The sequence below is a fragment of a genome, unplaced genomic scaffold (genome assembly GCF_019419815.1).
Source record: "Pyrus x bretschneideri cultivar Hongxiangsu unplaced genomic scaffold, Pyrus_bretschneideri_v1 Contig5, whole genome shotgun sequence".
Classification (NCBI taxonomy): Eukaryota; Viridiplantae; Streptophyta; class Magnoliopsida; order Rosales; family Rosaceae; genus Pyrus; species Pyrus x bretschneideri.
Window position 1 is genome coordinate 8,183,140 of NW_025999787.1, and position 26,387 is coordinate 8,209,526.

The 26,387-nt window shown below is 38.5% G+C and overlaps 4 protein-coding genes across 10 annotated transcripts; 2 read left to right on the forward strand and 2 right to left on the reverse strand.

The window, feature by feature from the left end:
• Window positions 1–3,443: 3,443 nt before the first annotated feature.
• On the forward strand, window positions 3,444–7,745 carry LOC103963211 (cell division control protein 6 homolog B). Its single transcript, XM_009375991.2, has 17 exons — window positions 3,444–3,756; window positions 3,861–3,951; window positions 4,029–4,249; window positions 4,400–4,474; window positions 4,556–4,665; window positions 4,799–4,905; window positions 4,991–5,050; window positions 5,164–5,237; window positions 5,389–5,439; window positions 5,550–5,599; window positions 5,877–6,015; window positions 6,285–6,374; window positions 6,517–6,579; window positions 6,671–6,766; window positions 6,901–6,996; window positions 7,104–7,225; window positions 7,546–7,745. Exons 1-16 carry the CDS (start codon window positions 3,535–3,537, stop codon window positions 7,134–7,136), a joined length of 1,578 nt encoding a protein of 525 aa, XP_009374266.2. The 5' UTR covers window positions 3,444–3,534; the 3' UTR covers window positions 7,137–7,225; window positions 7,546–7,745.
• Window positions 7,746–7,755: 10 nt separating this feature from the next.
• Window positions 7,756–11,224, reverse strand: LOC103963208 (probable LRR receptor-like serine/threonine-protein kinase At3g47570). Its single transcript, XM_048569180.1, has 2 exons — window positions 8,400–11,224; window positions 7,756–8,303 (listed from the first exon to the last, which is right to left on the reverse strand). The coding sequence occupies exons 1-2, from the start codon at window positions 9,529–9,531 to the stop codon at window positions 7,948–7,950; spliced, it is 1,488 nt and encodes a 495-aa protein (XP_048425137.1). The 5' UTR covers window positions 9,532–11,224; the 3' UTR covers window positions 7,756–7,947.
• Window positions 11,225–17,538: 6,314 nt separating this feature from the next.
• LOC103963209 (anthranilate synthase alpha subunit 2, chloroplastic) lies at window positions 17,539–22,050 on the forward strand. Its single transcript, XM_009375986.3, has 11 exons — window positions 17,539–17,786; window positions 18,163–18,347; window positions 18,438–18,627; window positions 19,045–19,196; window positions 19,474–19,589; window positions 19,842–20,088; window positions 20,175–20,231; window positions 20,444–20,596; window positions 20,916–20,996; window positions 21,185–21,271; window positions 21,554–22,050. Exons 1-11 carry the CDS (start codon window positions 17,621–17,623, stop codon window positions 21,875–21,877), a joined length of 1,758 nt encoding a protein of 585 aa, XP_009374261.2. The 5' UTR covers window positions 17,539–17,620; the 3' UTR covers window positions 21,878–22,050.
• Window positions 22,051–22,944: 894 nt separating this feature from the next.
• On the reverse strand, window positions 22,945–25,454 carry LOC103963210 (probable NAD(P)H dehydrogenase (quinone) FQR1-like 3). 7 transcript variants are annotated; one of them, XM_009375988.3, is made up of 5 exons: window positions 25,161–25,454; window positions 24,025–24,107; window positions 23,794–23,887; window positions 23,427–23,692; window positions 22,945–23,355 (listed from the first exon to the last, which is right to left on the reverse strand). In XM_009375988.3, the coding sequence occupies exons 2-5, from the start codon at window positions 24,048–24,050 to the stop codon at window positions 23,130–23,132; spliced, it is 612 nt and encodes a 203-aa protein (XP_009374263.1). In that variant the 5' UTR covers window positions 24,051–24,107; window positions 25,161–25,454; the 3' UTR covers window positions 22,945–23,129. The 7 variants fall into 7 exon arrangements, with proteins under 7 accessions (XP_009374263.1, XP_009374264.1, XP_018506921.1 ...); XM_009375989.3 differs by having other exon boundaries at window positions 25,010–25,453; XM_018651405.2 differs by having other exon boundaries at window positions 24,025–24,242; window positions 25,161–25,452.
• Window positions 25,455–26,387: the final 933 nt, after the last annotated feature.

Here is a 26,387-nt window from a genome sequence, read left to right on the forward strand (position 1 = left end):
CGATGCTGGACTATTGATAGTGTTGATCCATCAATGCGACAATGATTTATTTATCCATGTCTCAACAGTTCTGTTCGGGTTAGATTCATCCCTCGCATAACTCTCCTTGTCTTGCCTTGTCTGGCAAGGTTTGTTGCTTGGTCTTCTGCAATATATGTTTATTGTTAGTTGAATGGTGCCTTTGTGGGGCCTTTATTAGGCCCTGAGGCTCACAATCAATACTAACATGGATTTGAGCATGTCACTGTTCTTTTTGTTTAACATATTGTTTATTGGATTGTTTGATTAGTCGATTTCTTGCTCTACAAGTCACTATGACTTCTTGTAATAACTGGATTGTTCGCAGATGGGTTAAGTCTGTATTAAGTTCTTTTCCTTGCCTTTTGATTAGGACTTTCATTTATAATATCATGTGTTCATTCAAAAAGGAGCTCAGGGTCATTTTCATTAATTCCTTAATTATTAGTTTAGGTAGATGGCTAGGAAGCAAGAGTAGTTAGTTTAACAGGATTAAGTATAACTAAAACTTGAATAGGCTTAGTCAAAATTGACATGAGGTTTAATGGAAGATGCAGAAATAACAGATCTATTCTACATAAAATACAAATAAAGGAGATTCGAGCAAGATTACAACCTTGCAGGCAAGGTTCGTCTTCTTGCAGATGCCTCTCCTTGTATTCAATAGTGATTGAAAACTTGGAAAAGTAAATACAAACGAGATTTACTAAAGGGATTCGATGCTACAACAAAGGGAATGGTAGCAAAGCTTCTAAAACTAGACAAAAGAGAATTTTCTATGGTGGACCTGCGATTTTGAAAGGGACAAGGGATCAACAAACTAAAGCTTTTATGTCTTTGAGTGAAATGAGAATTGCTTGATTGATTGATTGAAAGTTATTTCTTGTGTCCTCCATGGTTTTTATAGACTTTCAAGCTCGATTGTCCAAGCCTTCCCTTTTGGTGAGGGCTTCCAGAGCACGGTGAGTCACCCTTACCTTTTGTTAATTACCTACCAATGCCACGGAAAAATACTTTTTGCTGAGAGTGAGCTGCCCTCTGTCCCTTGTCACTTCTCACATAGACTTGCTGCCTATTCCTTGGTAAAAAATGATTTTAAATTCTTATTGGGCTGCCAACTGTCTACGCTTAACCTCTTTCTGTTTTTCGCATCTCTGGACTTTTAATCGCACCAAGTCCATCATTAAATATCCACCCAAACAAGTACAACGATGGGATGAAAGATGAAATGGAAATGGATACGAAGACGTCAACCGTTGAACAATAACGTAGCGATTATCTATCGATCCAGATCTCAATAATTTCACATTTGAAAAAAATATCAAAATCCCAAATTTCATTGTGTTTTGGGGGAAGAGAGAGGCATGACGCTGATGATGAACTCCGACCAATGCACAGGGGTTTTCCTTGGTTTGATAGTTTTTATTTATTTACTTCTTGGATCAGGCTTTGGGTTTTTGGTTTAAAAAATGGGTACTTTTAACCCGATCGGACAATAAACCTGTGTTTCTATAAAAACTTAGAGTCTTGTGCATAATGCCAGGGCTGCTAAAAACTGGAGTCTACACAGATCAATCGGCTCAGTGCCCAAATTGTTTTCAGGGAACAGTCTCGGTGCTTGTTTTCCATTTGGGCTTGCTATGAAAGTTATCTTTTCACTAAAATAATTATGCCGATTGTTAAAAGAAAAACCACATGTCGAATCGTTAGCAGCCCTAAACTATCTTCAATCACATTTGTTGGAACTGAACTCAACGAAATCATGGCCATCAACTAAAAGATACAGTTGAAAAGGTTTATACATTGATTTGATGGCCATGATCTCATTGAGTTCACTTCGTAAGCTCAAGGATTTGTCCAAGAATACATTCTTTTGACTCTATTAACTCCATTTAATATGCTCTTTTTTTCAATCATATAGACAAATGAGATCGATCATATAAAATTTGAAACTGTAGTCTAAAGGCATGGATCCAACCACCAATATTAGAGCAGGCTGAGCCTTCTAGGTGAGAAGAATAGTGAGTTTAGGAATTTTTCCAATTTGGAATCGACTAGAGTCTAGAGCGTAACCCTTGTTCCATGTTCGTTGAAGACAACGGATTCTTGATTAGGCTGCCTGTATAGAACAATTCTCACTATGTAGAGGTCGAGCTATGAAGGGACTAGGATGGTTCCAGGCCTATTTTGACATTTTTTTTTCACGCATAAAAGTTTAGTGTTATGCTTATGACTTTCAAAACCTTTTTCATAAGCTCAGAGCTCTAATCTGACGTTTTCACTTTAATTTCTTTCATTGGGTTTGATTTGAGGTCGGTGACTCTAATGGAGTTCAAGCAATCCGTTGCTTGTGAGCTTTGAGGAGGAGGGAGAGAGAAAGAATGTCGGAAATGCTTGGGGTTTAGGTTTAAATAAAAGGATGATGAGTACGACATCATACTAGACCTACACAACAGTGGTCGGTTGCTCACCACACAGTAGAGTAATTTTCGTGAGATCGAAAAAGCGTTTCAGATTGAAACTTTTCGCCCCTTCTAGGTTAAAATTTTGGCTCAACCACTATCACTACTATAAATCATTGTTAAGTCAAGCAAGACCAAAATACAATATGTTTCATAATCATAAGATTGGTAAGACATGACACGTGATCAACTGCTTGATCCAAGATTTTCCTACTAAAAACACCATAAATATCGGAGGATATGTGTATCTAAACTATCTATTAATAGAATCCTCTTTGTCAATCAAAAGATGGTGAAAAAATTATTTAGTCTTCTACCACAGAAAATATATAATGGGCAATAAAATAATTTCACAAAATCAAATTTGCTGTTTTTTATTAAAACATCATCTACACGTGATTTTAGTATATATCCAATATAAAAAAATTAAAAAATAAAAAATAAAAAATAGAAAACAAAAAACTCTCCCCCGACTTCTACGTTCTCTATCTTCCTTTCTCTTTTCCATTAAAAAAACGAAAAAAAAAAAAATATTCACACACACAAAATATATAGGCATATGCTAGTATTTTGTTAGATCCCACATCGTCCAGAGGAGTGGATCCTCTATGCCTTAAATGTACATACCCACCTCTATATAGTATGAGGCATTGACTTTGGACTTCATTAGAAATCTAAAACGCTTTTTTGATCTCACTGGTTTCTCATGTGAGTTTCCAAAAACAAAACCGTAAGGATGTGATCAGAGTCCAAAACGGATAATATCGTGTTACGACGAAATCGAGCCTGGAATGTGGTGGAGCCCGGGTCGGGACGTGACATATTTAATACTCCAAGATTTGAAAACCAACACCTTAACCTTAGCTCACCTTAATGGGCCTTAATCTCACATCTGTCCCGCGCCCTGATTTAGCAACCGCGCGCGCGCCAGCGCGCCAAACTCAATTTTTGTTCCCGCTAAAAATGTCAGCTTTATCAACATCTCCCACCCGTTTCTTCCCGCGTGTTCGAAACCTCGCCCGCCTGCACGCCATTTCCATTGTCTCCCATCACAATGCCTGCCATCGCCAAACGCAACCTCGAGCTCAACGACGACAGCATGCCCGTCCAATGGGAGAGTACGCCCCCTGCTGTCAGATCCGCCGGAGATTCGACACCTCCGAGGCGGAGGCTCAGATCCAATTCGTCGCCGATGAAGCTGAGCCCGATCTCCAAGCCCATGAAATTGGAATCGCCCCGAAAGCGGCTAAGTGCTTGCGCCAACACTCAGGCAAATGTGAGATTTGATTTGATGTTGAGATGTTGAAACCGCGAAGTAAATTTTCAAGGCTGATTAAGTTGTCGATTTAATTTCGTTGATTAATTTGGAATCAATTTCAGGGAATTGAGAAGTATTTCACCCAGAAGAAGGTTCAGACTTTGTGCAAACCAGTCGAAAAATCAGTTGAGAAACTGAAATGGAACCCGAAAGGTGAGTATGTTTCAAGCGAATTGGCAAATTGTTTGTTTGGTATTTAAATTGGCAAATTGATCTGGTTGGATTTGTAGATGGCAAGCAAATCAGCGAAGTGAAGGAGGCATTGCATGTTTCAACCGTGCCGCCAACTGTTTCATGCAGGGAAGATGAGCAGAAGAGGGTTTTGGAGTTCTTGAAGCAATGTATAGAGCAAGAGAAGGCTGCGAGTTTGTACGTGTGTGGGTGTCCTGGGACCGGAAAATCGCTGTCCATTGAGAAAGTGAAGCAGGCTTTGGTTGATTGGGCAGGAGAGGTGAGCTAATTGCACCTCAATGATACAATGTGCTTAATTGTACAAATATTGTAGAACCTTTAAAATGTATATGATTAATTGACATGTCCGAAAAATGTGTTACTTCGATACAAAGTATTAATTAACACTGGGAATTGTTCTTATTGCCAGGCCGGATTTGAGGAACCGGATGTGTTGGCTTTGAATTGTTCTTCTCTAACAAAGACTTCTGATATTTTCACTAAGGTAACGATACTCGAAAGCTTATTCTGTTGTTGGTTGTAAGTTATAACAGATGATGTGCTCACATTTGGTTTGTATTGGCAGATACTTGGTAAAGACCAACCGCCGAAGAAAGTTAAAAGCAAAACCTCATCCCTGCAGCTTCTACAAAATTTGTACTCCCAGAAGCCTTCGTCTTCTAGAAGGAAGATGACGTAAGTAATTTATCCTCGTTCAAAAACAAGCTGTGTGTAACGTTTAACGGCCGCATAAACACGCGTTGGTCTCATCTTAGTACTTTGGATGTAATAAAGAGTGGTTATACTGAAATGGTTTCTATTTTATCAGGCTGGTAATAGCTGATGAATTGGACTTCTTAATTGCTAAAGACCGGGCGGTGCTTCATGATCTTTTTATGCTCACAACGTACCAATTTTCGAGATGTATACTCATAGGTACTGAATCTAGTTGATATAAAGTAAGGTCAATTGAAAATTTGTAGTTATATGTGAAGGCTTCATATTATATATGGTTTTGCAGGAGTGGCAAATGCCATAGACCTAGCCGATCGTTTTCTTCCAAGGCTTCAGTCACTAAATTGTGAGTTGAATAGCTTTTGTTACCTCGTTTTTGTTCAATGAGAAGCTGGACTGTATTTCGGGTGTAGTATTTACCAACAACTAGTATGCTTACAAATTATATTCATGTTCTAGGCAAACCTATCGTTATTACTTTTCGGGCGTACTCTTGTGACCAGATTCTCAGGATTCTTCAGCAGAGGCTAATAGTAAGTTTGGGCCTTTCGCTCATGAATTAATCGCGAGCGTGAATTAGGAATATTTTTGTTCTCCCTTGCTGTGGAGTAATCAAATAAAAGTTGTTCTCTCTTATTGTCTCAGTATATTTACCAAGTACTAACAGTTATTGTGTTCCAACAGACACTACCTTACACCGTCTTTCAACCACCAGCATTGGAACTTTGTGCCAGAGTGAGTTTGCTATTGTTATCATATTTTCCGGAAGATCGTTAATTATTTAGATGTTGTCAATCTTTATATTACATGCATATAGGCTGAGTACTTACTATGAAAAATGGCAGAAAGTTGCGGCTGCATCTGGAGATATGAGGAAAGCACTTTGTATTTGCAGGTTAGTTTTGCTGAGTCACATCATAAATTCTACAAAAGGTGTTTGAATTTGACCATTCTGGTTAATTGGAATAGACATGGGCTGTGCAATTGTAATGGTGCAAGTTAAGAACAAGCACTTTAGATTCATCAATGTATCCGAAAATGTAAATGCCTTGTAAAGTTACGAGTCATATTAATGTCAGAAACTGCATCTATATATGTCTGGCTACTTTTGACTGTTTTTGTAGGAGCATTGCGTGGGATTATGAGCCTAACTGTTCCTAACTGTTTTCCAGGAGTGCAATTGAGATTCTGGAAGCCGAGGTGAAAGAATCTACTGATAACTTGAATTCATCACCAGTAGTGGACACATTCGTTGAGCAGCAGACGGCTCCTGCTCCAGCTCCTGTTGGGAAAAAACAGGAGATTGATGTTGTAAGTGATCACCCTGGTCCCCACATGCTTCAGAACTTATCCGAATCAGCAAACTGACAGATGTGACGCATTCATTTCAGTTCATTCATACATTCCTGCAACAAGATTTCACAAATTTTTCAGTTCCATTATCTTTATTTGATTCATTTTTTAACTCCAAAAGTTTCAAGTAAACACTTTCAATTGTGAAAAAACCTAAAAGTTTCACAATGCGTACTTCATTTTTTTGAACTATTTACGTTCTAAATTTTCACTTATGTGTGTTGCAGGTGACAATTGGTCATATGGCTTCTGCTTTGTCAAAGACATTCAAATCACCAGTAGTGGACACCATACAAAGTCTTCCGCAACATCAACAGGTAACCCTTTTTCTAGTGACTTGTACTTGTTGAATGTAGGCTATGGGCTTTTTAAGTATTCCAATAGTTCCGAGCCATGAAACGAACTTAAAGATTGGCATCCTATCATTAATTTTAATGCAAGTGTCCTATTTCACCACAGATTATACTTTGCTCTGCCGTGAGGCTTTTCCGTGGAAAAAAGAAGGATTCAACTGTAGCACAGGTATGTTTCCTTTCCATTGTTTGATGATAAACGATAACAGTAGCATGTAAAATTTACGTTACTGATTTCTGTATTTTTCACATATTTGCAGCTAAATAAATCTTATATAGACATCTGCAAATCAACACTAATCCCACCAGTCGGAATTTTTGAATTTTCAAGTATGTGCAGAGTGCTAAATGACCAGGTAAGAAAATACGTCTATTAGTATAACATTCCTTGTATTGGCGTTCCCCGAGAATATGCTATTAGATTTGAATGCGAATTTACAACTTGGTAACGGAGAAACAAGTTAGTTACTGAGGCATAATCTACGTGCAGGGGCTCCTGAAATTGGGCGGTCAATCTCGAGATGAAAAACTTAAAAGAGTGACAATGAATGCAGCAGATGAAGCAGACATCACTTTTGCATTACAGGTGAGGACACAATATATCCAAGCCTCTTATAACTCTGCTTTTTCTTTATGTTATATTCTTGTAATTTCTTTCAGCTTGTTGATGATTACCTCTTTATGTTTGAACAGGGAATTCGTTTCTTTCAGAACTGTCTTCAGTAGTTATGTTCAAAGAATATGCACTCCAGATTTTTCTTATGCTTAATACTGGCGACTCTGATTTCGCACCTGCTTCAAAATTCAAATACAAGGTCTGAAACCTTCCTTTTTACAAGTTTCTCGAAATACAATGCCTTGAATACGAATTGCGCATCTCATATTTGGAACTGAATTCTTCAACCATAAAAAACGAACACCTTAGCATAGGGTTAGCAACATGCTGGTAAACAGATTATCCATTGCACAGTTGAAATCGGAGTCCTGTGAAAACTTTCCTGCACATAATTTGTGTGCTAAAGTTACCATACCTTGGAATCCAAGTATTGACCATTTACTCATCAATATTTATCTTGCCAGTTTCCGTTACAGGTTGCTTTATATCTTATAGTTTCATATTACTGTCTGAATGCAGATTTCCGACGATGAGAAGCATCTAATTTCAGACCAGTTTCTGCCTCGTTCAATTTTGCCATTTCATTCTTTAAAAAGATGACAGAACAAAACAACAGAGAAAAGTTGTTGAATTAGTTTATGTTATACATGTAATACAGAAGATGTAACTTATTTTGTATAAACATAAGAATGTAACTTTGTCATTGCTCTTTGTTTTAATACATTCTTCTTTCTTAAAACATAATAACGTTTATTTATTTACATGCTTTTACTACAAAGGTTTAGGTTGGGTACATAGACGTTCCTCTGACACTCGGAAAGCAGGGAGCTTTGTTCGCTTTTAGGGTTGTCCCTTTGCTACAAAGATATATATGGATATTACTAGGATCAACATTTATCACAAAACCACAAAAAAAAGTTTCTATCCAACAAGAGTGTTCCTGATGGAACGAAGTTCAGATTCAGCATCACCGATATTCTTTAGCCGAACTGTAGGGGATTCAGCAGAACAAGTGATTCCAAGTCTAAATATTGAACTCAAGCACGCCTCAGTTTTTGGAGCTCCTATGCTGCACTGATCGGTGCCTCCTTGAAGAAGTGGTGCATCCACAATCTCGGTCACACGCTCAGGGATAGCCATCTTGACAAAATTATGGAGGTTCAAGTTGTTGCTAAACATGTCATCAGTGGGTCTCTTCCCCGTGAACATCTCCAGCAGTAGAATGCCAAAGCTGTAGACATCTCCATTTGTCGACGCCTCGCTTCCCATTCCATACTCTACATATATTGGTAAGTATAAGAAAATAATACTGTGACCACAACCGTAAATAAATAGCTTTGCTTGTATTGTGCATATGCGATGAGGATATGTACCTGGAGCAGCATAACCAACCGTTCCTCTTATACCGATGGAACTTGTCTGAATCTGATTTTCTGAAACATTACCTGGTAATTGTGAGGGAAACCGTGCTAATCCAAAGTCCGAAACATGTCCAGTCAACTCGGTGTTCAAAAGAACATTGCTTGGCTTGAGATCACAATGAACGATTGGTGTTTCGCAATGATTATGAAGATAATCCATTGCACAAGCAACATCAATTACAATGTCGAGCCTCTGAAGAAGGTTTAAATTCTTGGATGCATGATCTCTTACCTCTTCAATTCCAGTAGGCGGATGCAGCCAATCTTCTAAGCTTCCGTTGTCCATGTACTCATAAACCAGAGCTTTGAAGTCATTACCATGAAAATCAACACTTGAACATGCAGTTATAATCTTAACAAGATTTCGATGCCTGATATTTCTCAAAGCCTCACATTCTGATATGAAACTCCTCGATGCTCCATGGCGTAACAAGTTAAACACCTTCACTGCAACAAGGTGGCCTTTATCAACATCATCGTCATTGTCAGCAAGAAGTCCTTTGTACACAGACCCGAAACTACCCGCACCCACCAAATTAGCCGAAGAGAACCCGTCAGTAGCTTTTAGGAGAGTAGCATATGATACTTGTAAGAATGAGCTCTCTGAAGTAGTCAACGGAGTTTGTTTCCTTTTCTTTCTTGACAAGCAAACAAAGATACAAGACAACACCATGACTAGAAGAGCAATCCCGGTTGCTAAAATTAACTTTTCCAAGCTACGAGATAATCCTCCTTTCTTAAACTCTTTGGACTTGCACTTGGGCAGCTGGAGAATAGCAATACCGCCGCAAAGCCTGGTGTTGCCAGCTATTGAAATTGCACTTGCATTCTTGAAAATACCTCCAGTTGGTACTTCTCCCCAAAACTCATTGAACGATAGGTTTAGATTCTTTATCAAGATAAAACTGCCTACAAACTTTGGAATTTCACCTGACAAGTTGTTGCGAGAAAGGTCTAAAGAATCAAGCGCTCTCAACGAACCCATTGATGAAGGAATGGGGCCCTGAAAGACGTTGCCTTGCAAGTTTAGGATACCTAAACTCACACAGCTACCAAGGCTAGGAGGAAGTTGTCCGGATAACATGTTATCAGAAACGTCCAGCAGAGTCAGACTATTCGAGTTTCCAACCTTTATGGGCAGTGGACCGGTGAGGTGGTTTGCTGACAATCTCAAATCAATTGACAGAGGGAAGGCCAATAACTTGTTGGGGTATTGCGCCACTGAGGTTATTGTCTGAAAGATCCAACCGTTGCAGCTGCTGGCATTTCCCTAGGGTTGAAGGGATGATGCCCTGAAGATTATTACTTCTCAAGAAGAGGAGGTTTAACATGGTTAAATTTCCTAGAGAGGATGGAATACTGCCCGATAATTTGTTTGAAGAAATGTCTAATTCTACTAGCCTTGAAAGCTTTCCGATGTCAGTCGGGATGCTACTCGAGAATCTATTACTCGACATAGCCAACGATTCCAAGTTGATCAGATTCCCTATGCCAGCCGGGATGCTTCCATGGAGCGGGTTCTCGGATAACCAAAACTTTGAAGCTTGATTGAGAGATTAGAGATTGATACCGGCAATGTCCCTCCAAAGTTGTTAGTATTTATCAACATCAACTCTAACTCTGTGGCATTGTTCAAATCTGACAGAAAACGCATGTCACCGTCGGCGCCACTTCCGAAGTGATTATATTGAATGTTGAATCTCACAAGCTTATGAAGCTTCTCAAAATTCGGCAGCGGTCCGATTAGGTTGTTTACTGCAACGTGAAATGCCGTTACACTAGTGGCAATTGGACATTGAGAGAGGAATTGATCCGGAAAATTGATTGCCGGCAAGGTTAAAGATTTGGAGATTAGGGAGAGTTTTATCCAAATCTGAGGGAATACTCCCTTGAATTTGGTTATTTACGACGGAAAAAGTAGTAACAGCAGAGAGGTTATAGATGGAGGGAGGGATTGTACCAGACAACTTATTAAAGCCCAATGAAAAAAATGTTAATTGTTTCAATCTGCCAAGAGAACTTGGGATATCTCCGACCAAGTTATTCCTGTAGACACTAAGGGCCTCGAGAGATGAAAGGTTCCCCAAAGACGGAGGGATCTCTCCGGTTAAATTATTTACTTCTACAACAAATGATCCAAGCTTCGGCAACGCGCCGAGTTCCAAAGGAATTTTGCCCACCAGCTTGTTGTAACCTAAATTTATATTGTTGAGGCTGAAGCAATGAGTAATATTGTCAGGAATGTCACCAGTAAATGAGTTTTATAGTAGACTCAGTACCTCCAGTCTACGCAAGTTCCCGATTTTGCGAGGAATTTCATGACCAAATCTGTTGCTGTCCAGCACCAACTCCCTTAGGAAACTCAGGTTTCCAACGTGTGGCGATAGGGATCCTGCTAGGTTTTGAGATGGTAGGCTCAGCTTTGTGACCCTTTGGCGATGTCGTCGACCGCATGTGATGCCCGGCCACGTGCAGAAGTGAACGGAACCGTTCCAAGAGCTCATGATCTGATGAGGGTCGTCCGTTATTTGAGATTTGATGGCTAGCAACTGCCAGCATATCCGTCTCGTTCCCTCCCGGTCTCGGTTGCATGGAGCTCCAACAGCAAACGAAGAACACTGCACTGAAAAGTGAGTAAATTAGAATCAATTTCACAAGCAAAGCCCTCATTTTTTTGATTTGGGTTTGTGAGGCTGGTTGTTTGTGTTTGTGTTTGAGACAAACTGTAACTTAAGACGTTGTCAGTTATGGCCCTATGGGTGTGTAGTAGTTACATGTTATCAATCTGCAATAAATTACAAAACTTAGTCATTTGAGGCGGCCATTGCTGCAGCCACGGAAATTGGAAGGTGGTGGGCCATTCATTCTCAATATCAACTAAACTTGATGTACCGAATCGTATTTCTGACACATTAAAAAATCCTTTTTACAACTTATAACGTTGTAAATTATGGCCCTTATGAGTGTGTAGTTGTTGCATGTTATAAATACGCAATAACTTACTAAACCATAGTCATTCAACACGGCCATTGCTGCAGCCATGGAAATTTGAAGGTGGTGGGGGATTCATTCCCAATCAACTATATTTGGTGTACTGGTGTGTTTCTAACCTATTTAAAAATATCTCCTATAACTTATTACGTTGACAATTATGACCCTTATGGGTGTGTAGTAGTTGCACATTATAAATACCCAATAAATTACAAAACGTGGCCATCGAGGCGGCCATTAATTGCTGCAGCCATGGAAATTTCAAAGTGGTGGGGATTTCATTCCCAGTCTGCACAATGTGGACATATACATGGTTGTGTTGTGAGGGTCATGAGAGAAACTGTAGTAAGAAGTTAGGGTTCGTTTTATAATTATTTTGTTTTTAGTTTTTTTTTGTAATTAAAAATAATGACAAAATACAAGAAACAAATGAACGATGAACCCTAACTGCATGAACAACAACATATTTGAACTTAGGAAGATGTATTCAATTGAGATTTTGAGAGATTTTAATTCTTTTAAAATAGGTTATTAAAATTCTTAAAAATCTAGGTGTATTCATATAAGATTTTAAAGAATATAACATTCCAGGTGTATTCGATTAGAAATTTATTTTAAAGAATTTTAAAAAGTCGAGGAATTTGAAGGAATTGGAAAGGTTTCGTAGTGTAGGTGTCACATACCGGTCCGGGCCTCCACCACATCCCGGGCTCAACTCTACCGTAGCACGATATTGTCCGCTTTAAGCCCCGACCACGCCTTCATGATTTTGTTTCTGGGAACTCACACGAGAACTTCCCAATGGGTCACCCATCCTGGGATTGTTCTCGCGCACTACTTGCTTAACTTCGGAGTTCCTACGGAACCCGAAGCCAATGAACTCCCAAAAGGCCTCATGCTACGTAGAGATGAGAATATACAGGATCCACTCCCCTGGGCGATGTGGGATGTTACAATCCACCCCCTTAAGGGCCCAACGTCCTTGTCGGTACACCATGGCCAGGGTTAGGCACTGATACCAAATTGTCACATCCCGGCACGGGTCCCCACCACATCCCAGGCCCAACTCCACCTTAGCACGATATTGTCCATTTTGGACCTCGACCACGCCCTCACGGTTTTGTTTCTGGGAACTCACACGAGAACTTCCTAATAGGTCACCCATTCTGGGATTGCACTCGCACGCTACTCGCTTAACTTTGGAGTTCCTACGGAACCTGAAGCCAGTGAGCTCCCAAAAGGCCTCGTGTTAGATAGATATGTGAATATACATATAAGACTTACATGATCCACTCCCTTGAGCGATGTGGAATGTTACAGTAGAAATCTTTGCAAATCAATTAAACTCCATAAAAATCTATAGATTTATAAATCCATTAAAATCCCTCAAAATCTCAATTGAATACACCCTCCTTAGATGCAGAAAAAGTATACATTGTCTAACCAATTCGACTAAACTCAAATCATTCATAAGCATATATATGTACACATGTATGTGTGTGTGTACACACATATTGACACGTTCCGATCCCGATATTCTTCGAATACTAGGATAGATACATGCTGGCCGACACCCGAGGGTGACGAAAGTAAGAGATAGATGAGACTTATAAATATAAAAGAATAATGAATATGCATTTAAGGAATGTGTTCAGAGTATACAACTAACTAGAACACTAAAATAAATAATATAAAATTAAATGAAACAAATGATGGATCCCACACCGAGAGGACTCGAATATGCCAATGCGGAAATGCCTTAACACTAGGATTGCATGCCTCGATTCTAAGTCCTGAAGGGGGCGCAAAATAAACATGAATGGACCAAGTTAATATATATATAATAAAACAATTATCAACATACTAACCCCTAGGTTTTATGAAAACACATATATCATGATTAAAATAAGTTTTCCGAAACCTAGCATGATATGCAATGTCTCAAATCATATCTCGTATATATCGTAATCACTAGTAAATGTCCAATATCCCTCTAGGTCCCATGCCAGCTCCCCGTCTTTGTGCCAATTGCCAGAGGAAAATCACCCATAGGCCCCAAGCCAGCTCCCTGTCCCTGTGCTAATAGCCAGAGGAAAAACCATCTTTATGCCCTATGCCAATACCGTAACCGTAGCCCGTGACGGAATCTATCCCTCGTCCCGTAGCGGAATTGGGACCACTAGGTAAGTACAAAATCATTGAACATACATATATTTAAAAAGCAACTTGATAGTATAAAATCATCCATCATCTCTACTATAAAGAGGTGTTCGAAATATGTTCTAAATATTATATCGTCATCCATCAGATATTCTATAAAGAACACAGATTATAGGAAAAATAGTAATAATTCAAACTAGCCTCAACAAGCATGCTATCACATAAAAAGTTTCGTAAAACGTAATCATTAAATCATGTTTTTCATGTACTCAGTGAAATTAGGTGAAACAAAAAGGAAAGTTGTAGTACTCAGTGAGTTGAAGAGATTGATACCTCGCACGCCAGCCAACTCGTCGTGGTTTAGCTGGAAATTGGCTCAAAAGCCGTCGGACTTGTCGGTAAAACCGGGAAAACACCTTCAAGTTGTTTCTCACTACAAACCTTCACCAAAGCACCTAAAATGAGTCTTAACTAGAGTTTGATTGATCTAAAAGAAAGATTAGAGAGAGTCCCGAATCTTATCTACGTCGAAAAATCCTCGAAAGTCACTGGAGTTCGTCGGGGGAGTGTACATCGTGGCTGTCACGGTGGAGTGCCGTGCTTGGCTTGAGGGTCAAGGCCCAACGTCCAGTTGGTGGTGACTTGGGGGTGGTTTGCAGTGTGTGTGAGTTTCAGAGGAGAGAGGAGGAGCTTCCAGAAAGAGGGAGAGAGCATGGGTAAAGAGGAGAGAGATAGAGAGTGTTATAAAAATCAGAAAATGAAAGAAAATGAGAAGGGAACGGAGGGACAAATCAGGGGGTGGGCTCATTGGGTTCACCAATTAAGACCCAAAAATAAACTTTAAAAGAAAAAGATTTAGCCCAAAGTGAAATTTCATGAAAATACCTCATTCGTTCCAATAAAATCAGGACGGGTTATTACACATGTTACATCATAATACCATAAAGCTAGTATTATGTGTGAAAACACACATGCAATGATGTGATAATTGAGTAATCTTTTGGTGAGATGGCATCACTACCACATGATTTTGTTAAAATTTTATTAAATTTAACACTACCCCAGATCCATTTGCATGAACTATATGGGTATTAAGTTAATGAGTCATACAATGAAGCTTTGGGAGAGAGTAATTGAGCATAGACTAAGGCAAGAGACACGGGTCTCAGACAACCAATTCGGGTTCATACCAAGGCTTTCAACCATGGAGGCAATCTATCTCTTACAAAGATTGATGGAAAGATATAGAGATATGAAAAAAGGATTTGCACATGGTTTTTATGAATTTACACATGGTCTTTATAGATTTGAAAAAGACGTATGATAGGGTCCCAAGAGACATTCTTTGTAGGATTTTAGAGAAAAAAAGGATACGAGTAGCATACATCCAAGCTATAAAGGATATGTATGATGGAGCAAAGACTTCCGTAAAAACTCACAAATGATAAACTGAAAGCGTCCCCATAATTGTAGGGTTACATCAAGGCTCATCTTTAAATAGTTACATTTTTGTTTTGGTAATGGATGAGTTAACGGGACATATTCAAGATGATATTCTTTGGTGTATGTTTTTCACAAACGATATAGTGTTCATAGATGAAACTCAGGAATGAGTAAATGTGACGCTTAACCTTTGGAGAAAAGTGTTGGAATCTAAAGGTCTTCCCCTAAGTCGGTCAAAGACAGAGTATATGGAGTAAAAGTTCAGTGCAAACGGAGGCTCAACCGAGTTAGGGACAAGGATTGAAGATCAGAAAGTGCCAAAGAGTGACCATTTTCGCTACTTAGGATTTATTTTACAAAAGAACGGAGAGTTGGATGAAGACCTTAACTATAGAATACAAGCTGGATGGATGAAGTAGATGAGTGCATCTAGCGTGTTGTGTGACCGTCGTATGCCACTGAAGCTCATGAGAAAATTTTATAGGACATCAATAAGGCTGACAATGCTTTATGGCATGAAATGTTGGGCGATGAAGCATCAATATGTACATAAAATGGGTGTAGCAGAGATGAGAATACTTCGTTGGATGTGTGGGCACAAGATAAATGATAAGATTAGGAATGAGGATATCCGAGGTAAAGTAGGAGTAGCCGAAATTAAAGGAAAGATGACAGAAAATAAGTTACGGTGGTTTGGACTTGTGAAACGAAGCCCTATTGACACTCCGGTTAAAAGATGGGATTACGGGATAAAGGTTTAGAGCCAAAAGGGTAGAAGGAGATCTATGAAGACTTTGGAATAGACTCTAAGAAAAGACTTAGAGTACTTGGATCTAACGGAAGAAGTAACAGATGATCAAGCACAATGGCGTTCTAGGATTCATATAGCTGACCCTACTTAGTTGGAAAAGACTTTGTGTTAACACTACCCCAAATCATAAGGGAGTAATTAGATTTTCTTATATTACAAAATTTGATTAAGATGCTTTCATAAATTGCCAACTCAATAATTTTCTATTATTTAATATATATATATATATGTATATAAATGTGTGTGTGTGTGTATTTTTTATTTGTCACTTAGTACTATGGTCTAGTAATATTTCTGTTTACTTGTAAGTGAGAGGTTTTACGTCCGATTCTTACTAAAAGCAAATTTGAACCAATTATTATGGCTAACCCAATGTAGGGTTTAGCCCACTCCCTCGCCCCTTAATCTAGATAATATCGTATGTATTAATATAAATATATATATATATATATATATAAATATATATATCCATTTAAGCTAGCTAACAACTAATTTCCTAAACCTAGGAATTTTAAATTCTTGGTTTTATTAAAAATATTAATTTAACTAATTCCTCAGTATCACTAAAAAGGGTAATTTTTTTTATTTTTGTTATGAGCAATACTAAATAGACTCTCCTAAAGTGAGACTTTCTATGAACTCTTCACAGACTCTCCACCACCTCATATTTTTTGCATGATGGTTTATAGTGTTGGCAAGAGAATTGTGGCTAAAAGATAGATTGATAGGGAATCCATAGAGAATGCCACTTTTGACAGTATCCCTAGCATTTCTCTTATGTTATTATATTTAACTGGTCTCTTCATTCATTAAAATATCATTAATACTTTCATAAGAAAGCTTCATTAATTAGTTAAAATTTTACATTTAGTCATATCAAAAATTGTATTTAAAACTTATGATACATTTGAAAATAAATGTACCAACTTTTGGTACTTTTAGATTCTAAATATACTGAAAACAAAATGTACTAGAAATCCAAATGTACTATAAAATCAAATACACCCATATTATAGGTATTTCTTTTTTGAACAAACGATACATCTTCACTAATTGGTGGGGAAGTGGGCTAAGCCTCACAATGAGCTAGTAATAATGTGGTTCGAATTCATATTTGACGAGAATCGAACCTAAAACCTTTCACTTACTAATGAAGATGAATACCACTAGATCATAGTACTAAATGACATATTATAAGTAATTAAATGTACCGATAGAATCAAATGTATCTCTAAGAGTGGTCGCTTGTAAGCTTGTATGATATCAAATGTACCATAAAATCAAATATGCCCATATTCTATGTGATCAATAATAGTAGAATTAAAACAACAACAACAAAGCTTTATTTTACTAAGTATGGTTGTCTATAAGTCTGTATGAATTCAAAAACACCATTACTCTTGATTTTTGCGCCAAGTCTTCCGCTATTTCCTAATACTCCATGTATTTTGTTAATGAGCAAAATAAGCAAATATGCACATAAGGTAACGAACAAAAATAAGCAATCATGTACATAAAGTAAAAAATATTGTGCAAAAATGATTTATCTATTTAATTTTCTTCTTTAAATTATTATTTTTTATTTTCATAATCCGTATTTAGCATCTTCCCACGCGTTTTTAATTTGAGTTACTAGGATACTTGAGCCCAAAGTCAAAGCCCAATAGGCAGTGTCTGGCTCAGTCTTTCTCCAGTCAGAGCCACGCAGAACTCAAACTCCCCAAAATACTGAAACTTCGAGAGCAGCCCGCTTCCTTCTTCTCCTACAATGGAAACCCTAGCCGTTGGCTCCCGTCAACTGCTGTCAACTTTCGCGTCACCATCAGCGGTCTCCGTTAACTTTCATAACAGAGCCTCCAGCTCTCTATCTTTGCTTCGCGCCACTCCCCTTGTCCGTACATTGAGATGCTCGGCTCTCTTATCTCCCTCATTGGGTAAGTTTTCAGTTTTATCTTCTGGAGAAGTTGATTAAACTACATTTGCTTTCTGGGATGTGTTTGGTTTCGGAGAAAGTGTAGAACTTTAGGAGGAAATGAGCATTGGACATTCACATTTAAGTATTTGCGTCTGTTTGCTGGAGAAAGTAAAGAAATTGAATTTTTGGGTTTGTACTCAATAGAATTTTGATTTACATTGTAAATTTTAATTTCGGTTCGATTAGCTGAATAATAATTTTGGTGGTTGTTATTATAATCTGTCCAAAATTTCAAAGACTTGTGATATGCAGTGAGTCAAGCAATGTCTGTTTGTAATGGACTCAATGTGTTATACTAATGTGAGTTTTAATTCGTATGATTGATTTTACCGCAGCCGACCAATCAGAGAAGTTTGTAGAAGCCTCGAAGAAGGGGAATTTAATTCCTCTATATCGGAGCATATTCTCGGATCATCTAACTCCAGTGCTTGCTTACCGGTGTCTGGTTAAGGAGGATGATAGAGATGCTCCAAGTTTTCTGTTTGAGTCAGTTGAGCCCGGTTCCAAAGACTCCAATGTTGTAAGCGCCCTCAGCCCCGTGTATAATGTGTATTTGTTTGCATCTAACTTAGGCAAAAGTGAATCACTTATTATGTTAATCTTTTGTTAGGGGCGGTACAGCGTTATTGGGGCCCAACCATCCATCGAAATCGTAGCAAAAGAGAACATGGTTACCATTATGGACCATAGAGAAGGTTGTAGGACAGAGGAGATTGTGGAGGATCCAATGACTGTTCCTCGGAGAATCATGGAGGGATGGACACCCCAACTTCTTGATGAACTTCCAGAAGCATTTTGTGGTACGATAAGTGCACAAATAACATATTTTAAATTTCCTTGCAGTACTCATATCTTAATCCTCTCAATTCAAAGTAAACCACTTCTCCTTAGACTTGTATAGTTGAAGTGAAGTTGTTTAGAAAAATGAAAACTGTGCTTTGCTTAATTTTCCCTCTTAATCTTGAAGTTTTGGACTAGGCAAGTAGAATTGCGGGTTAAGAGTTCTGCTCATATTTTCCTGTACATTTTGTTAGGCTTAGATGTACTATGTTGACACTAGTGTTATGTATTGTGTGATATCCTGGACTCTCGCAAAAGACTTATTTGTCACAAACTTGCCATAAATTTATCCTCGTATTATTGTATAGTTCGGTCTTAAATAATGGAGGTTCTCGAAGTTACTAGTGGTGGTTAATAACATCCACTCTCTTTATCAGGCGGCTGGGTTGGTTTCTTCTCTTATGATACAGTACGTTATGTTGAGAAGAAAAAGCTGCCGTTTCCGAGTGCACCGCCGGATGACAGAAATCTTCCTGATGTTCATCTTGGTCTTTATGACGATGTGATTGTGTTCGATCATGTGGAGAAGGTACTATGATTTTTAAAGTAGTTTAAAATACTTAGATTCAAATGCATGTCAGAATAGAAAAGACATCTACTTCTTTTTGTTAAAAAAGTTTCTTTCTTCCAAGTTACTCGCTAAGCATATTCTTTTTCTTCAAAGTCTTGTTATCTGCATCCAGCTCCATTATTGAACCAGGAGAATTAGTCAACTTCATGCTTTGGTTGTAATTTTTTATTTTAAGAAATACGGTGCTACCTTTTGCAACTATAACCATTTCTATTTTTCAATTTGTCTGCTATAGAAAGCTCATGTAATTCACTGGGTGCAATTAGATCAATATTCTTCTGTTGAGGAGGCCTTCAATGATGGAATAAATAGATTGGAAACACTGGTATCTAGAGTGCATGACATTGTCACGTGAGTAATCAACTCCTTTCTTTCACATTTCTTTTCTATTTTTCTTTTGTTGAGTTTCTATTCCTCTCCTATTTTCTATTCATCCCACCCTCTTTAATACCATTTTTGATCACGAATGTATGCTTATGTCAACAGTCAATTTCAACTCGAGGCTGCCTCAGAGCTGGGGAAATTAGTCCTCTATACTTATTCATTACTATTACTTTTTTAAACTTAAGGTTGATTTAAGAATGTACCAACTGTCAATTTCAGCCCGAGGCTGCCTGCAGGTTCAATAGAGTTCAACACTCAACATTTTGGTACTAAATTGGAGGACTCAAGCTTGACAAGTGAGGAATATAAGGAGGCAGTTTTGAAAGCTAAAGAACACATTCTAGCTGGGGATATATTTCAGATTGTATTAAGCCAGCGTTTTGAGAGGCGAACATTTGCAGACCCTTTTGAAATTTACCGAGCATTGAGGATAGTTAATCCAAGTCCATACATGACTTATTTACAGGTTTGCCTTTTGCAGCAAATCATTGGTTCCAATCTACTTGTTCACCTTAATTCTGAGATTATATGAGTATATACTTCCATGATCAGGCTAGAGGCTGTATTTTGGTTGCGTCAAGTCCAGAAATTCTGACACGTGTCAAGAAGGTAAGTAAAGGAAGTCCAAAAACCGTATCTGAGTGTGCTATTCTGTTGCTAGCTCCCAAACCTCTATGATGGTGTAACTGTAACCTTTGTTGGTTCCTACAAGATGTCCTACATTTTATGTTTCTTTGGCCCCTTTTGTTTTCCTACTAGAGTGTTGTAATCTTCATTGGCTATAAATTGCTGGGCTGTGTGTTTCTAATTTTTGTTAATAGCAAACGATCACCAACCGGCCTCTTGCTGGGACTGTTAGAAGAGGAAAAACACCTAAAGAAGATTTAATGCTGGAAAAGCAGCTTTTGAATGATGAAAAGCAATGTGCAGAGCATATTATGCTCGTAGATTTGGGGAGGAATGATGTCGGGAAGGTTTATACTCTTTCCTTTCTCCTTTTTGTATGATTATTGACATTCTACTGTATGTTGAATTTTATTCTCCAGAGTGTAAAACCATACATATGTTAAATTTTATTCTCCCCTGTATCTATTCTCAATCCATGGCGGGTAAAATTATTTCATTAATCTTTATTTCAGCTTTAGCTTAATAAGTTTACACTTGCTGTCTTGTCTGTTCATGGCTTAAGTGACTACTATTTCTTATATTTTATAACATTTTTGTCGTATAATCTGTTTTCTTCATTATGTATCTTGTGGCCATAATAACGCGATTGATAATTTTTTCATGAAGGTCTCAAAACCGGGTTCTGTGAAGGTCGAGAAGCTCATGAACATTGAGCGGTATTCCCATGTCATGCACATAAGTTCAACAGTAAGTATCTCCTTTTGTAATACACATAATAAGTGACCTAATATCTATAACGATTGATGACGCATTCACGCATTTGTAGACATGATTTTCAGAATTTTTTTCTCATAGGGTCTATATATCCGTTTTTATCAGTGTCATGTACTCAACAACCAATTGAATTAAGGGATGAAAGTTTAATGTCATTGTAGGTCACGGGAGAGTTACGTGATGATTTAACTAGCTGGGATGTTCTGCGTACTGCATTGCCGGTTGGGACTGTCAGTGGAGCACCAAAGGTTTTCTTCATGAGCCGGTTTTCATTTTTTGTTGGCATTCTTGTTTTATTTCTTATTAGTTAGGCTACATTGATCCTAGACTTAATGAACCTGTTTAATCGTGCAATTACAAACCTTGAGCATTAACCTAATCAGTAAGGAATTGGGTCAATGTGCTTATACACCAGTATTGGTAGTGGTAGATATATGGAACCTGATGTCATGATTTCGTAATCTATCTGTTGTGGACTCGCTTAGGATTAATTCTCGAGTTTTCTCATTCTTAGCTCTACTGCAACACAGGTGAAAGCCATGGAGCTGATCGATAAGCTGGAAGTGACTAGACGTGGTCCATACAGTGGTGGTTTTGGAGGAATTTCATTTTCTGGCAACATGGACATCGCTCTGGCTCTTAGAACTATTGTTTTCCCAACTAGTTTTCGGTATGATACAATGTATTCATACAAGGACGCAAACAAGCGCAGAGAGTGGGTTGCTCATCTCCAAGCTGGGGCTGGTATTGTCGCTGACAGCGATCCAGCTGACGAGCAGAGGGAGTGCGAGAACAAAGCAGCTGCTCTTGCGCGCGCAATTGATCTTGCAGAGTCCTCGTTCGTTGATAAATGAATACGTTTTCTGGTTTGTGACCCTTTCAAGTTTTTTTTGTAATTTCAATATTTTACTCGAGAGTTGAGGTGGGTCATTTTTTTGTGCGAATAACGTGAGTTTGATACTTAAAACATTGAAACAAACTAAAATGTAAAAGTAATGGCAAACACAAGCAAATGTTAAAACCCTAATTATTGAAACAAACTAAAATGTAAAAGTAATGGCAAACACAAGCAAATGTTAAAACCCTAATTAATCACTCCATGCTTCATCTATCATTCCTGCTATTGCCCTTAAAACTTTTCGCGAACAGCGTCATATGCTGAAACCCGGAACTGATTAGAACGATCACCAGACAGACTGCTGCATTCTTAGTTGGTATGACAATTCCCGCCCAGCCTCTGTTTTTGAAGAGGACTTCTTCGACCTTGCCAATCCTGGAGAAGAAATCTCACAACCTCTCTCCGTATACTCTTCACCATCCTCGTTCAAAGAAACTATAAGCGCCTTCTCCTGATCCAATTTAGGAACAGAAAAAGCAGTAGCCGCCACCGTCGCCTTTTTCTTTGCGTGCATTGCAGCTCGTTGTCTTGCTTCAAAATCATCGGCATTGTGCTGCGAATGGTGGCTGGCATTGTCCTGCAGATGGTAGCTGGCATTGCGCTGTGGAAGGAGGCGTTGCTGGTCTCTCTTTACCCTTACCAAATCATCAAACTTTTTCCTGTCCTTTTCATCCTTGAGGATCTCAAAGGTTGACTGGAGAGCTTGGAATTCGGCAAGGGCATTTGGGCCATTTAGTCCCTTATCCGGGTGCAACTCCAAATCCAGATCTTTTTAGTTGGGGAAAACAATCCGTCTGTTTACAATCCGTTTGCCGTCTTTTTTGTGTTTGTATGATACATATTTGAATCTCAAACAATTTTTAGGGTTTTAATTCGGATTCAAATGATCAAAGCGATTACAAGAATTTGTTTTGCAAGGATGATGTGAATTTGATAAAAGTAAAAGATCACATGTTACAGTCAGTAATCCATGTGCAGGGTACAAGCCCTTGCCACAACTTGCAATATCAACTCTCAAGGAAGTAGCAAGAAGATTGACCTCCTCATTCATCAACTTATGGTTATTGGTTTTTTACATTGCAAGGGCATAAATATACAACATCTTGAAATTAAGCGTAATTGGCATGTGGTCCAATATTTTAGTGGATAGGGCGTTGGGTCTCTGCCCATGAGTCCCTGGTTCGAAACTCCCCCCTCCCCTCTCTCTCTTAATTTTTGAGTTTCTTTGCAATTTGAGCCACATATTTACCCTGGTAAAATGCCTGCTGGAGTTCTAGCTCTGTTGGTTGACGTGATCCGTCTGCCGCAAAAGTTCCAGAGCCATAAGCTGATCCACCCTTTACGGCATCCATCTCAAACATGCCGCTCCCGAAGGTGTACCCAAGAGGCACAAAAATCATGCCATGATGTGCCAACTGTGTTACGGTTGTTAATCTGCAGACAATCGGATGTAATCAATGGAAGTGAAATGTTAATCTCAATGGACGAAAGGTCAAAAAACTCACGCGGTAAGCTCCTGCCCTCCGCCATGAAATCCGGTACTCCAGAAGATTCCAGCAGGTTTGCCAGCAAGTGCTTGCTTTTTCCATATCTCGTCGGTGGCATCAAAGAAGGCCTTGAACTGTGATGCCATCACACCAAAACGAGAAGGTGAGCCAAAGAGGAAGCCATCAGCTTCCACAAGCTGCTCTGGCCTTATTTCCGGCACATCATCTGCCTTAGGAGGGGCCTTCACCTTTTGCAGTATGACACTGGAAAGCGTCTCGGGCACCTGCTCCATTCCAATCAAGTCAATCAAACTCTCTTAAGAATATTAAATGATCTTACAAGCATCAAGATCTGTTGTTGATTTGATCAAATCCAAGATGTTACCTGCCAAAGTGTTGCTTCAACACCTTCAACCGAATTAACTCCACGATGTATTTCACGTGCCATAATCTCTACATGTCCATGCAAGGAGTAGTACCTGCAAGAAGTAGTTTCATGTTTGAACATCCCAAATCAGTTCAGGAGTAGAATTCTTGCGAATACAAAGGTGAATGGTTCAAATATTCTCAAGAGAATGCGCAGCCGTAAGAAATTAAGAGGGATGGAGATACTTACACGATGTATATCTTCGTAGTAGCCATATCTGCAATGTTTGATTTTCCAACTACTTATGCATGTAAACCAGTACAACCTCTCCCCTGAAATATGCGACTGACATGTTATCAAAGCTAACGGATTTTTAATTCAGGGACCATTGCTCCGATCAACTCTATTTCTGGATGCAGAATAAAGATTTCAATGAATTTCAGCGCTTACGAGCACAATTGTACAACCTGCACAACCACATAGACCCATACAGAATACACGCCTTAATTTCATAAATGAAAAACAACCATTCATAGATTGATGCAGTAACTAATACTAATAGCGAAGGTTCTCGATCGGAGGGCACACGCGATCACTTCAAGAGAGATTCACTGGTTGCAAACAAATCAAGCGAAGATGAACAACTTACCAAAGTGTTTGATAAATAACTCAGATTCACCAGTTTGTGAAATATCAAAAACCGGTAAGTAAACATCCGTAAAAGGGCCTGATATTGGATGTTAGAGTTGAGAGTAATCCAGTCTCCAATAACAAAAGAGTGGTGCTATCCACACATCTCTTTTTGCCTCTCATACACCCTCTGCTGATTTATGTCCTTTGATCCTCCCAATTCAGTCGATCCGACAGCTGCAAAATTGAGAGACTGTGTGGAAGGTAAAAAGGGAATGTGTATAGCACCACCCTAACAGAAAGGAATCATGCAATGTCCTATTCTACAATAAGCTAACCAAGATTTTAACTTCCAAGTATATATCGGCTAGAATTTTCTCCAGCGCGGTTAACTGCACTTTTATAAACACGCTGACATTACAGTTGTTCATATGCAGTTTACTGGCTCAAAACAATTGGAACCCTCTTTCTTCCACATATTTTGCTGTTGGTTTTTGGTAACTTCCAAATATTTTCTATTGAAACTAACAAAAGTACAGGCTTAGCATTACATGAATACATGAACTTGCTACACATACAATTTTAGGGATTTTCTAGTATGCACCTTGTAAAACTATACACCGATATCTCTGATCCTTACACCTTGAATAATTAGCTACACGTTCAACGCTTCATTTATCCGGTACATGCCATACGCCCGAGCACAATCCAAAGGTGGAAGATGAAAGGAGCTAAAAGAGATAATATGTGCTTACCTGGAAAATGCAGGGACCGGAGAAAGCCAATATTTTGATGGGATGCAGTTTTGCGAGGTAGATGAAGATGAAGAGTTGACTAAAGGACAATCACGTCTCACCAAACAAATAATTCGATGACGTGGCAAGCAGGGGAGGCCTTATCATGATCATTTCGATTTGGTTGTTGTCTGCAATCTAATCTTCTTCTTTCTTCTGTACTTTCGTTGCGTTACGTTCACATTCATGCTTATCTTCGTACACCGCAGGCTCCTCCACGGAAACAAAAAACCAGAGAAACTCTGGCTTCATTCGAAGAGAACAACTTTGAAAGCGATGTTATTTGTCAATAATATAAATATATGTGTAAATTTAATCCGTTAGATGTCGATATCACTAACGCATAACATCGCAATGATAATACATGTGCCGTGCAAATTACTCTCGCTGCATTTGACGGCATAAAATGATCTACATGTGTAACTAAATCAATTACATTTGAACAAAATTAGTAAATCATTAAAAATGATGTCAGCTATGGTTTTTTCAACCCAAAGAATCCCACCAACCACACCCACCCCCACTTTTCCCGTTTTAATCAAAACGGTAGTTCACCTACGCATTTGCCTACCCGAGTTTAACATTTTTTTAATACATGATAAACTTAGTTGAGTTTAAGACTTCTTATTTATAGGTGAATAATCGTAACCACTACACCACAACATTAGTCGATAATTTTCTTAACGTTGATAAGTAAAGATGATCAATGTGTGATAGGGAAAGACTTGGTGAAGTAAATTCAACTCATTTATTTTTCTCCAATTGCATATCTTGTTTATTTATAGATTTTGAATTGAATGAACTAAAGCAGAATAAAAAAACTCTAAATAAACAGGAGCATGCTTATGAGAAAAAGAATATTTTAAACTTGGTTGCAAATAGAAACTTGTTTAGCTTCTCTCATGCGCATATGAATCGTGTTTATGGGCTACAGTTACGTTGTTAATATGAAGTTGATATTCAGTTGCAATGTCGTTCACATTGCTTTATTCGCTCTGTATCTTAAGTCTGAGTTAATTCAAAATGATATTTTTACAATTTATTTGTATATCTCTCTAATAAAGATGAGATCACATATGCTGGTCTTACCTCTATTAAAAAAGTAATACAAATATACGTAATTCCGTATATCGAGTCCGAATGATACGCAGCCCGTGCGCACGACCCATATCTTATGCGCAGGGAGAA

Excerpts from the sequence above, each read along its gene's own strand:
- LOC103963209 (XM_009375986.3), top strand. The coding sequence starts at position 17,621 with ATGGAAACCCTAGCCGTTGGCTCCCGTCAACTGCTGTCAACTTTCGCG. Across the intron at positions 19,590-19,841 it reads AGAGTGCATGACATTGTCAC|CCCGAGGCTGCCTGCAGGTT; the intron begins GTGAGTAATCAA and ends TGTCAATTTCAG. Across the intron at positions 20,597-20,915 it reads GGAGGAATGATGTCGGGAAG|GTCTCAAAACCGGGTTCTGT; the intron begins GTTTATACTCTT and ends TTTTTCATGAAG.
- LOC103963210 (XM_009375988.3), bottom strand. The coding sequence starts at position 24,050 with ATGGCTACTACGAAGATATACATCGT. Across the intron at positions 23,888-24,024 it reads ACTACGAAGATATACATCGT|GTACTACTCCTTGCATGGAC; the intron begins GTAAGTATCTCC and ends TACTTCTTGCAG. Across the intron at positions 23,693-23,793 it reads TTGAAGCAACACTTTGGCAG|GTGCCCGAGACGCTTTCCAG; the intron begins GTAACATCTTGG and ends GGAATGGAGCAG.
- LOC103963208 (XM_048569180.1), bottom strand. The coding sequence starts at position 9,531 with ATGTTATCCGGACAACTTCCTCCTAGCCTTGGTAGCTGTGTGAGTTTA. Across the intron at positions 8,304-8,399 it reads GGTTGGTTATGCTGCTCCAG|AGTATGGAATGGGAAGCGAG; the intron begins GTACATATCCTC and ends CAATATATGTAG.
- LOC103963211 (XM_009375991.2), top strand. The coding sequence starts at position 3,535 with ATGCCTGCCATCGCCAAACGCAACCTCGAGCTCAACGACGACAGCATG. Across the intron at positions 3,757-3,860 it reads GCGCCAACACTCAGGCAAAT|GGAATTGAGAAGTATTTCAC; the intron begins GTGAGATTTGAT and ends AATCAATTTCAG. Across the intron at positions 4,475-4,555 it reads CTTCTGATATTTTCACTAAG|ATACTTGGTAAAGACCAACC; the intron begins GTAACGATACTC and ends TTGTATTGGCAG.